At 36.6% G+C, this 12,471-nt stretch overlaps 1 protein-coding gene across 1 annotated transcript in view; it reads left to right on the top strand.

Annotated features, from left to right (window-relative positions):
* The window catches only part of LOC141911320 (uncharacterized), a 72,686-nt gene that overhangs the window by 8,566 nt on the left and 51,649 nt on the right, over positions 1 to 12,471 (top strand). The window contains 1 exon segment of the mRNA XM_074802319.1: positions 1,306 to 1,440. Coding sequence (XP_074658420.1) covers positions 1,306 to 1,440 — 135 coding nt within the window.

Here is a 12,471-nt window from a genome sequence, read left to right on the forward strand (position 1 = left end):
CTTTGGTCAGTCGTTCACTGCTAATGTGCTCGGACCTCCTACATTGTGGAAATCCTAGCTTCACCCCTGGATCATTTTATTTGAAATTTACAATCCCACTCGAAATGTCATAAATTAGATCTTTCGTGATTGTAAATTTTCGGATATACAAAAATCACATAGAACATAGAAGCATATACTCAAAACAGACACAAGAACTTCACTGTTAAAACTGCTGCAGTTGGATGGTTTATGATTTCATCTGAAATGATGTTCTTGAGTTATGTTTTGCTCGTAAAATTGAGCAGTAAATTGTAAAAGTACGTGGCAAAGGTCTACTGGTTTTCAGTCCGGCTCTGAGTTCAATGTCTGGCTTGTAAGTAAATCTATAAGAAACTGAAATTTGATCGAGGAAATTGATCGGGGCTTGAAACTTTGAAATGATTTTATATGAACATTTTGCACACATATGCTGGCCCTAGGCCCAGTTCTATGTGTAAGGGCTTTATTCGTTATTATTTAGAGTACACATTTTTCAGGAAAAGGCGGAAGGATGAATGCAAAAATGATCATTATTCGAATATTTTCCAGATAAAACCGTGAAAGGACTGTGGAAAAATAAAAAGAGAGTGAAAAATTGTATTGAATTTAATTCAAATGATAATGGAGATGCAAAGAAGGCTAAATTTTTGCAAATTATTTGATTCGAAATTGAAAAAATAAATAATAATAAAAAATAAAGACTAAAAACTATCTTTATATGATGTTTTTGCCTGAATTCTGGGCGATGGATCTATACTCCAAGTAATAAACAAAGTGAAAATTGATATTAAAATTGAGTGGAACTAGATTTAGAGAATCAAACCCACATAACTGTGGAACTGGATCTAGAGTCAAACCTATACAACTGTGGAACTGGGCGCAGAGTCGAACTCAACTCCAACCATTGTTGAAATTGCTGTCGGATTATGTATCGAATTAGTTCCACCAGGGAAGTGTAATGAGTCTTCCTTTCTTACATAGTTATCTAGTTCCAATCGCATAAAGCAAAGTAAATAGCAAATGACACAATGACCTAGAATACAATCATTTAAGTCATTACATTATTTCCTTCCTTGAGATTTTCCTTGAGAATTTATCAGTGGGAATGGGCGAGCTTATCAACATGTGAGCAATCAGGGGTGGATCCAAACAGAATAATGTAGCGCCTCAGAATACATCACATCTTAGATTTCTAGATGTTCTTAGGGTACTAACAATCTTAGTGAGTTAATTAGTCCCTGTGATTAGTAAATGTGATTGAATTAATTCTGTTTTTGTTTACAGGGTCCACCAGGACCTATTGGCCCAGCTGGTCCACAAGGAAACCCCGGATTGCCCGGGCCAGAAGGACTAGTTGGTCTGAAAGGACAGAAAGGCGAAGATGGCGTGGCAGGTCCTACAGGTCCTAAAGGTGACAGGGTATGTATTGAATAGGAATGAATTAGACATCTGAAGTGCAGACTTCTACTAGGGATGCTCTGTACATGTAGGTGGGGTTAGGACATTCTGCTTCTTGACATTTGTTAGATCTCATAAAGCAGGGAAGGAAGGATAACGCAGGATAGGGTACAATGGGTAAATTCTGTTATGTTAGGGTCAGTAAGGGGTAGGATTGGATAGGTTCAAAAGTACCATTCTGCTTGGTTGGATGAGAGTATTGTAACTACAGGTTGGCTATTGTGCTATGGCTGTAAGGACTATCTGAAGTTTGTTATTACAATCACACTGCATTAAAATCATCTGTAGTTATAATTTTATGACTTGTCGATGAAAATAGAAAGAAACAACTGATTTTGCATACAGTTTGCTAATTAACTAACAATCGATTAATTTTCGTATGCAAACCTCTGCATAAAAGTTACGCCATCCAAAAGTTTAGACTGTTACAAACAGCTTCCCATAGCTTGTAGGTTTCTATCTTTTATGGTTTTCTCACAATAATAATTTGAATTTATGTTGCCTAATTGTTGCAGTGAAACAATGTTTTGTTGAAACCATTTAATCGGTAATAATGCCAGAGGTAAAAATGTCAGAGGGATATATGCAGTTTATTTGGTAAATTCATATTCAAAATAAGAACTGTAACAAGAAAAACAAGAATTTTTAATCTAACGCTTTCAACCAAATTTTTGATTCGATTAATTATAACAAACTAGTGTGTCAAATCTTCATGAACTCATTTCATTGTTGATTTGATATTATTAATTTCAACAAACTAGCTAGTCAAAAGCTTCTCATAAACTATTTATTTAATTCTTTGATTTGATATTTCAAATTACAACAAGAAATTGATCTGTGTTATTTCTAAACTGTGCCATCATTTTCTAATGTCCAATTATCTCGAAATGTGTTGTTAGAAATATTTCATATAAAATGCCATTATTCTTGTAGCAAACAACATGCAAGCTTTACGCATCAAAATGACATTGTCATTGTTTTTAAAATTTCTATGAAGAAATTCAGTTTAAAAGTATGAATGAAATTTTCACGGGAGGGGGCGTTTCCTTTCTACCTTGTGGGATTTACCTTTTAGCTTCACTTACCAGTGCAATATGATCAACGGAATAATTATAGATAAGGATAACTCTAGTGACAATATTTTGATTCTACAAATTGATTGATTTAATTTGATCATCTAAACTCAGTCTAGAATTAAAGCACTGAGTTGTCACTTGATAATGAATTATATTGACAGACTATCTTGATTTAAAGGGCACTTGCTGGTGCTTGCTGAGAAAATTCTGAAAATTTCACAGAAATCCGTTATTTTGAACAAAAGACGAATGTAGGTAATATTCCCCCGAGTAAAAATCCCCTGTTACGTCAAAAGACCCCCTGAATATGCACCTGCTTGTCTCAAATCGTACTTTTGATATTCTTTGTTTCAATGTAACAAAAGTTTACACGAATTGAACTTTATTTTGAATTATTGAAGTGAAGGCTCAACGCTATTGTTTACCTAGAGGCTTATGTTGACAAGCAACGCGACGCCTACTGACACTGATTAGCAGTCAATAGCCGCGATCACACAAGCATTTTTGGCCCAAATAACTGTTCACACGGGTGCCAAATGGTCCCGAGCCTGTTTGGCCCGGGCCAAATTTGCGCGACCAAAAACGTCGAACCAGGCCCGAGCCAAATTTTAGCACCAGACAAATGATTGCGTTTGAATTGCAACTGGTACCGGAAATGATCCACTTTGCTTTGTTTGAGCATTGTTTAGTATCGAGTGAATGGTTTGCGTGTGAATGTGCTCTCTAATAAGCACGGGCCAAATTTTGCCCGAGCCTAACCCGTGTCAATTTGGCCCGGGCCAAATCGTCTCCCTGTGATCGCGGCTTATGAGAGGCCGCCAGTTGCTGCTCTATGGGTTCAACATAAGCCGGCTTGCGACGGCAACCCGACGCCCACCGACTCATCGCAAGCCGTATCTGGCTAGTTGCCCATGTTTTACTCCGCCCTATGGTAGGTGGACAGTTGCTTTCGATCGCAACCGACAAAGCTCATCTGCGACGCGATGGAACTGAGCGCAGGGATTCCAGCCAATTAAGAGACCGAATATACATAGTACAAATTATGACCGCTAGTTAGTGTCATTCGTAATTAGTCATAAACTTTCAAATTCAAGTAGTTGAAAACATGAACCGAACCTTCAGCATGACTGGACCGTAGATCTAGAAACGAAATAGGTAGAATTATGGTGTTAGCGGCCATCTTTATATGATGTCGCTAGCACATTGTATTCAAAACAGAATCAGAAAGATAGAAATTCAAAGAAATTGCTTTTCTAATAGAGATATATTTCCCAATAATTCAAAATAATTCAAATTTATTCCCAAAATGCTTATCATGTGACCATCTGAGCCGTTGCAGTTGCCAGTAATGGTAACCGACATAAGCAGGGAAGCGACTGGGAGGATCTTGTATCTCAACAGTCGGCCTCAGTTGCTGCGAATCAGAGCGTAGTCGACATAAGCTGTGCTGCGATTGTGGTTGCTCTCAGTTGCGTAGGTAGGAGTCGGTAGGCGTCGCATTGTTTGTCAACATAAGCCAGCCTTAAGATATACGGATAAACAGAGATAACTTAAGTAGGGCTTATCAGATAATCACAAAATCACTATGAACATAAGTCCAAACTTATTTATTGCGTAATAGAATTCTTTATGAATGGCTGATATCAGTAAGAAGTCAATAGTAAATTCAAACAATTTTTAACATGTTCAAGGTGATATCAATGAAAACTGATATCATTTTCGTGTCACAATAAGGAGCTATATAAGCCACATTCACATGACGTTATTTAGACCGGTCTAAATTTGGTCGGTTCCAATTTAGACCAGACCAAGCATTCAGATGGGCAAACCTTCTGTTCTGGACTTAATCTGTGGTAACAGGTAGAAAATCCCTCTAGGTAAAAATACAGTTTAAAAATAATGCTAAAATGTCTATGTACTTATGTATTCCGAAATATACTTGTAAAAATTTAATTAGTTCTTATAATCTAGTTTGATAGAAAAGTGAATATGGGGGGATTTTGCCTAGGGGGGATTTTCTATAAAAATGATACTGTGACAAGTGAGGCGAGTCACTGTCTTCCAGAACCTACTAGCATTCATTTTGACCTATTCTGAAATTTGGCCTGTGCCAAACAAGCATTGACCATTAGACTCCACGTGGCGTTAAGTAATTGATTGAATGATCATATCCTCTGTATCAAAAGTTCATACAATGTAAAGGCTATATAGCTACATGTATATTATTCACCTTTCCATTATTCACCTTTCGAACAAGGGTGGATCCAGGGGCTTCACTATAGATGACGGAGAAATTTCTCTGGAAAAATCCTGGATCTCCTTTTTAGGGCTTCCAGGGAAAACTTTTAGAAATGAACTTATTGTATTAGCCTAGCAACCCACCATGTAAGGGGTAAAAAACCAAAGATTTAAAGAAAAAAATATTCTATTAGTAGCAAATGGATATGGGACTCGATGTATTTTATGATGTATTCATAATTCATTAGTTCTACTTAATCAGAAATATATACGGTGATTGTGAAGGCTAAAAATAACTATACAAATTATACAAATGTTTCGAGGAGTTTAAAGTGGTCTTTATCTGACTGAATCTAATTATCAACGATTTTAGGTTGATTACATTCCGATACGTAATTAACGATAATTAGAAATTGAGCTACGTAAGCTAGCGCCTTTGAAGGGTAGGGTTGGGTCAGATGAATAGTTTTGACGGTCACATTTTTTTCTGGCCCAGAAAAACGGCAAATGGCAGCTGAACGAAAACTGCAAATTATACATGACTGTTTCATTGTTTTATGACAACAGCGAAATGAGAAAAACTTGTTTTTTTGTTGCAAGAGAAAAACTTTTTTTTGCTGCAAAACGAAAAAATTTACTGTTTTCTTGTCACATTAGTTAAAATCTAATAGAAACCGCATTTGGTTCGCTTAAAAAAATTTAAAATCTATTGGAAACAATTTGGTTTTTTATGGCTTAAGTGGCCTTCTGTGCAATGATAATTCCAGTTCCTTGTTTTCAGTTCATTTTTGTGAAAACTCGTCCAACCCGTAAAGCTAGTTATATTGATAGACCTGGTTCTAATTAATCCTACATAAAATGTTCACATTTGATAAATATGAAATGGAACTTATTGTGAAATAATTTGTCCCTAAGGCTAGAGGACGTAGACTTACCAAATTTACACCCATGAAGCAAACCAACCCTCAGTCTGAAATGCAGGTTTTCCACGAGTGGAAAAATACCCTGAGCCCAGTTTTGGATTCATAAATTTTAGCCTACTTGGGACTCAAGTCCCAGCGGGCTATTGCGTTCACTTTTTGTTCGTCCGTCCATTCGTCCGTAGACAGAAAACAGTTATTTCAGTAAGTTTTATAGATGCTTCATTGTAATGTCTTTATATTTGGGTTACACCATCTCCAAAAAGTGGCCCTGTCAGATCCAGATGGCCGACTGGCAGCCATTGTTATTGGCCGAAATTAGCACTTTTAACACATTTTTCAAGTTTTTTAGAGGAATGATCTTTTGTATGTATTTGTATCCCCCAAGGGACCAGGCAGCATGAGAAAAATCGGGTCAATCAGACTCAAGATGGCCGTCTTGTGACCTTTTTAGTGCCCAAAAATGTCAATTTTGGCCCGAATTCTGTGTCCTGTTACTTCCTACTTTCAACACGTATTCTAATTTTTTCTCTTAGAAGGTAATTAAGAAATTGATTGTAATCTTCTCGTCCTCTTTTATTTTCAAATGCAGCTAATTTCTAAATTAACCATCAAGTCAAAATTCTTCAATCTCGCAAAAAACCCTCTCAGTTTCACCATAGAAATGTTATATTATGGTTTCACAAAGAGGTTTAAACCATTAAAAGATTCTTGATACACTTTATCTAAATCGAAATAGTTATCTTTTTAGCAGATAGTGGTAAAGGGACCTAGTTTACATTTGTCATTTTCTTTTCTCGCTGAAAATTTCAATTGAACTGTTTCCGCATAATTTTCTTATCTTATTAGCCCAAATTTCAGAAATGAATCAAACCTTAGAGTTACGGTTTAATCTTCTTTCTATAGACCCCTTAAGCTCTGGCATTAATTTTCAATTTTCCAAGTTTTAACTAAGAATTAATTTAATTGCTTCATGAATTCAATGCTTTGGGCCCAAATCTACAATACAATTTCATTATGAAATAAAATTGGATTTATTACATGCCGGTGTTTACATCCCTTGCCTCGATTGTGATAAAATTTTATATAGGCCGCTCACTCAGTGTTCATATTTAAGAACATTAAAACGACGTGATTAAACAAAAACCCCAAAGTACTGTAGCTACCCATGTTTGAGATTCTAATGATCATCAATTTGATTTTAATAATTCTCGTATAATTTTCCCGTCCAACAGTATTACCCGACGTCACATAGTTGAGTCGGCTTTCATTCCCATTCCAATTCCTGTGTCAATGGTAACCTTGGTTTTTCCCCCCATGATAAACTTTTGTCCAAATACATTTCCTGGTCAATATCACCTAGTTTTATGTGCAATATTGAATATTGAAATTGTTAGATTGTTGAGTATTTGGAACCACTTTTCAAGTGGGCATGGTGTCTGTGGAGCCCTAGTTGATGTCCAAAAGTATGTAGATTGGTATTAACTTTAACCCGGGGGTTAACTCAATTTATTTTCAGTTGAGTTAGCCCCATGATACCAGTCTATAAAACTGGGCCCAGGTATTCTGTACAAAGGTGGTCTAAGATTGGCAATTATTGTCAGTTGCCCTTTAAATCTAAGCCATGACTATGCAACTGACCCTTGGTTAAATTCGCTTAAAATTTTAAATAAGGAATCTTCTTCAGAAGCCAAACTCTTGCAAAAGTAGGTGATACCGTTTAAAAAGATAGCCACATGTGGCTGTGTGGGTATCTCTTTAAAACCTCACAGTTAGGTTTAGTCTATTGAAGATCTAAAATTAAATATTGTTTTGTAAACAGCCATGTTTTTTACGCATCTTTCAAATAGGCAACACTATGTTTCATTGATCAGTTAGTCAGTGAGCGTCCTTTACCTAGGGCTAGTTTTATAGAACGACTTATAAGTCGAAAAATCCCATAGGGCTTAACTAATGAGACTATAGTCTTGTTAGTCAAGATAAAACAAAACTTTAATGAAATGCTAATCATTCCACAGTTCCTCAACTTAAAATATTATTGTAGATTTGAATTTTCACTTTCTTGCCATATTATGCCATCCGCTGTCGCTCTGACCGCATAGAAAACCATCACCTCCGGCCTATGTGGATATTCCGACCATATTGTATTTTCAGTAAACTCACCAGATCTTTGCATACAATAAAGTTCCCCATACACTAGGCAATTTTTTGACAATTTTTATCGCAAGCAGTAAATTCAGTATAGTAGGATATGGCGTAGTGCTGGCGTAGTGCTGGCAACCCTTGTTAGCCAACAAAAAAGTCGCTGTTTCGAGCATGCAAGATATTTAGCAACAAGATCAGTCACCTAGTTTACGGCTACTAGGGACAAGTCACTTCGAATCCCATAACAAACAGCAAATCGGCGCCACGATAGAGAATCATGTGCGATTTACAAAATGGCGGACCCCTGAAGTAAAGTAGCATCACTTTGCGGCCTGTATTTCGGCCATCAGAATCATCTAGTAAGCGATTGTTTGGATTGCCGGCTATATGTTAAATCTTACCATTTGCAACTAAAAATCCCCTATTGGCAGCTGGCTTAAGGTACCCTCTACTAACTAAAGATAAATGGTAGGTGGTATTTCGGTTGAAGTTGGAAATTAATGATTTATTGAAAAAATTGTGCCAGACACCTCAATATACAGCCTCATTTAAATAGAAAACCCAGGTCGGCTGAGAAGGATGTATGAAATTGGCTGGATCACCAAATCGCCTAGTTAAGTTGAAAATCAGTTAAATACATTGATTAATAAAATCTATTGACGGGATATTGTTGAATGAATGATAACAGTGTGTCTCAGCTCTCTTAATGCTGAATATGTTGAGGTCATCCCAAGTTACAAGTTACAAGTTAGTTTATTCATCATAATCAAATGACATGATTGTCAATGAACCGAAACAATAGAAAAAGAAAACAATATATACATGTACCGGTATACAATACCAGAATTACAAAAATATTTACAAGAAAAAGTGCATGAAACAAGTACCGTACTGTACAAACATAACTACAAGCATCAAATTAAATATAAAATTCTAATCCCGATTGGATATGCTTCCCCCAATGATTTTATTGAGTGCCTTATCAGATCATGTAAGATGTCGCCTTCAATTTTTTGCCTAAGAGCTATACAAATTCTCGAGGGTGATATATGATTGTATCATCCTAGCAATCTCTCTCCTCAGCACCGCACTATGTGTAACGAAAATATATCGTCTAGTTCTTTATCGTATTGCTGGTCTGAGTAAATTTACTTCATGTCACTCGCACAATCTATGGTATGGCGGTGTGTTTGCGGTGGCGAGTAAGCGCACGTAGTGATCAAAAAAGGCTTTCCAAAAGAGAAAAACTGTTTAGGCTATATACTATGTGTTTTTGTTCTACAGGATGCAACACTAGCAAACAAAGAAAAACTTTATTTTATTTGGTTAACGGTTCTAGTTTGGCCAAAACAACAGAAAACAAATACAGGAGGTCTCAAGTGTTTTGTGTGTATGTCTATGAAAATTCACTATAAATACCAAACACCGGATGGGAATGTCTAAAGGGGGGTTTCTACCAGTTCTATTCAGGGTTTTGAGCTGATTTGCACCTTTTACCACTCCAGATCTAAATATCATAAATACTAGTTGATTTATCATTATAGTGAATCTATAGATTATTGCCCAGATTGATACTTACGGACTGCAAACATGTTGTTTACGTGGCAATTTTTCTTACCATGGACTGATATTTGGTATGTATGTAAATTATCCTCATCTGTTATCACTCTTTAAACTAAGACGTTCTGTTTACCGATTAACGCCACAAGGAGCAAATCTTTCTGATAATTAGTCAAATAATCAAAGCGTCCTGTAAATCGAATCTGCCAGGTGAAATTATATAATAATTCTCTGTGAAGGGGGTAGATATGAGGGGTTTCACAGTTCTCGATTAGTTCCAGATATGTTTAATAGCTCTTTACTCTACCGGGTTTTACTTTACCGCCATTAATTCTGCCTAAAATTAGTTTACTTTTTTCTCTTGCACTGCGGAGCATCCTGATCTTGTTTTCAATGCTGCCCTGGCAGAACCTTGACTCCTCTTTTCGTATGGCTGTTTTAGTTAAGTTCATCACTACGACCTTGATCTTGCTTTTCGGGCTGGTCTAGTTTAACCATGACCTTTTCTTCAAGCCCCATGCAATTGTGCCTAATAACTATCGTGTTAAAATAGTTTTGGGTTCTTGAAGAATGCTGTGGCCCTTTATATGCAGGAAAATTTCAAGGTCACATAGGTTTTTGTAAATGTTCTCAAGGGGGCGTTGATTAGTGGAATGACATGGTATTTCCATTTATATTGCAATCAATGGGGTACTAGCCCTCGCCACATGGCGCCACAAAACACTGGGTCATTTGTAATGAAAATCAGTTCATTTTCGATGAAATTTCAACTGGATTATTGAACTTTTTAAGCTTCCAAATCCGAATAACATCAAACAAGTCATCAGATTGACATAAGATTTACAATCTTACTCAGTGTATGTTATAGATTTCTCTGTGAACTGAATTACTGATCAAAAAAGTTGATAAAAATTCAATTGAAATGTAGAAGCAATTAAAGCTTGGTAACCCATAGCCACTAGCTTACCTGCTGGAATAGTCGCTTGCCACAGTAGCATTGTCGCTACCTCATTAAAAGTTGTAGCTCGATATGTTCTATGATTATGGTGAGTTACAATGTCGTCAGGGGCATTAGATAATAAAATAAAGTTGGTTTTTCTATTTATATTTTCTGATTGTCAATCGTTACACCAAGTTGCAAAGGTTATCCCTGGTCTTTTATTAAAGAGTTTATGCTATAGAATTCCTGCATGTTATGTGTCCCAAAAATTGGCTCATGGGTGGCATGTTATCTGATTTTGGAGCCGAACTTACATCATCCTCAGATACTCTTCCTTATTTTGTCATTGAGATTGAGTGTGGATAAGTCAACAAATTAAAGTGTGGATGAAATATCAGGGAACTAGAATCTTCCTTTCTACAGCAGACAAGAGATGCAAATGTAGTTTTCTATCCAGTTGCTGCAATGATTCACCTCTTTTTTAATGTTTACGCGATTTTCATTCAAAGGGGAAAAACATCAAACAGCGCACACCAGTTGCATGCTTCTCTTTTTCCTGTACATCAAAAAATGTTTTTCTCGAATCAGGAATGAAGATGGAGAATTATTTGTATGCGTTACTATGAAGAGTTAGCTGATGCGCATCTGCTGTAACTAATTTGATTTGTATACAATGCTATGCAACGGCTAACCACATACACCTGTCTTCGAATGTGTGGAAATCATGATACATGATTAATCATATCACATTATATAGAATTCTAGAAAATGAATCGTAAAAAAATCGTTTTTTATCCCCCCCCCCCATTAATGGTGTTTGGGGTTTCTTTTTGCCTCTTATGGGGGAACAGTGGTAGATCCAGGTGCTGAATATGAGTACAGGACATGCGTATTTGAAATAACAAACTTTTAGTGTGGGTCAAAGAGGTGAATTAAGCGAATGCGAGATGCAACCCGCCACCAAAAAGTCAGCGGCTACCACAATTTACAGGTTTGAAAATAGGCAGTATGAATTTATGTTTACACAGGATATTGCAAACATAAACAGTTTCATGCAAGAAATCTGTACGTCGACTACTGACTGGCCATAGAGTCAACTGATGATAGTTACGTTTCATGTAAAATAGACACTCACATCATGAGTTGGATATGGAGCTAAAGTTACCTTCCCTTGAGAATTCTGAAAAGTAAATTACTCTATGCAATGTGGGGTCTTTGGTGCCCCAGATTTTTAAAAAGTCAGCTCCTCTGGGTATGAATTCAGGGGCTTGTGAGCTGATAAATAACTGATAATTAATAAGAAATGAAATAGATGAGGTGTTATATGTTAGGGAAGTGTGGTGACATAGGGCCACTGAGGACAGTTACCTGCAAAGAACTCTCGTCCAAAAAACATAAGTTGAACCAATGAACTCTCGATTTGATGTGGGAAAGGACCTATTTTGGGCCTACTTATTTAGGCTCACCTGACTACTTAATCCTGAGGATTGCATCGTTTTAGGGTACCACAGAGAATCATGAAGTTATATGAACCATAACTGAACTTAAGATAGCTATCTATACTGTAATGGTATCATGGGAATACTGAATTAATACAAAATCATTATCACATATAGAAAAATAGAAAATGTTTACATGGGGTCAATGAGGCTTAAGGAAGGCAACCACCCAGTCACCCCACTTAAAAATTTCTGCCCTGGTTTACAAGATCAGCTACTTTCAATGTCAATTTTCTGTAAATCAAATATTCAGTGGTGAATCCAGCGGGGGTGAACTTGGCATGTGGCCCTTTTTTTCGGCCAACTTAACATTTCAAAAACATGGTCAATTATGTCATTGCGAAGACACTTTGCTCAACAATTTGACTAAACATTTGTATTGTAATCTTTTGTTTGTTAGCCAAAAAGTGCTCAAAATGCACCATCTAATTTTTCAAAATCCTCTAGAGGTACCTCGTGTCTTCAGCTCTTGCAACTGGATGGCAGCGTCATCCTGCATTCGCGCTATCACATCGTTATTATCATTAATTGGTGTATTGGATCTTGCATCCACCCATAACACTGCACCACAAAGTTAAGCCTTATTTTCAATATTTTTTGGGAGGGAAAAAAGC

The sequence above is a fragment of the Tubulanus polymorphus genome, chromosome 9 (genome assembly GCF_964204645.1).
Source record: "Tubulanus polymorphus chromosome 9, tnTubPoly1.2, whole genome shotgun sequence".
NCBI lineage: Eukaryota > Metazoa > Nemertea > Palaeonemertea > Tubulaniformes > Tubulanidae > Tubulanus > Tubulanus polymorphus.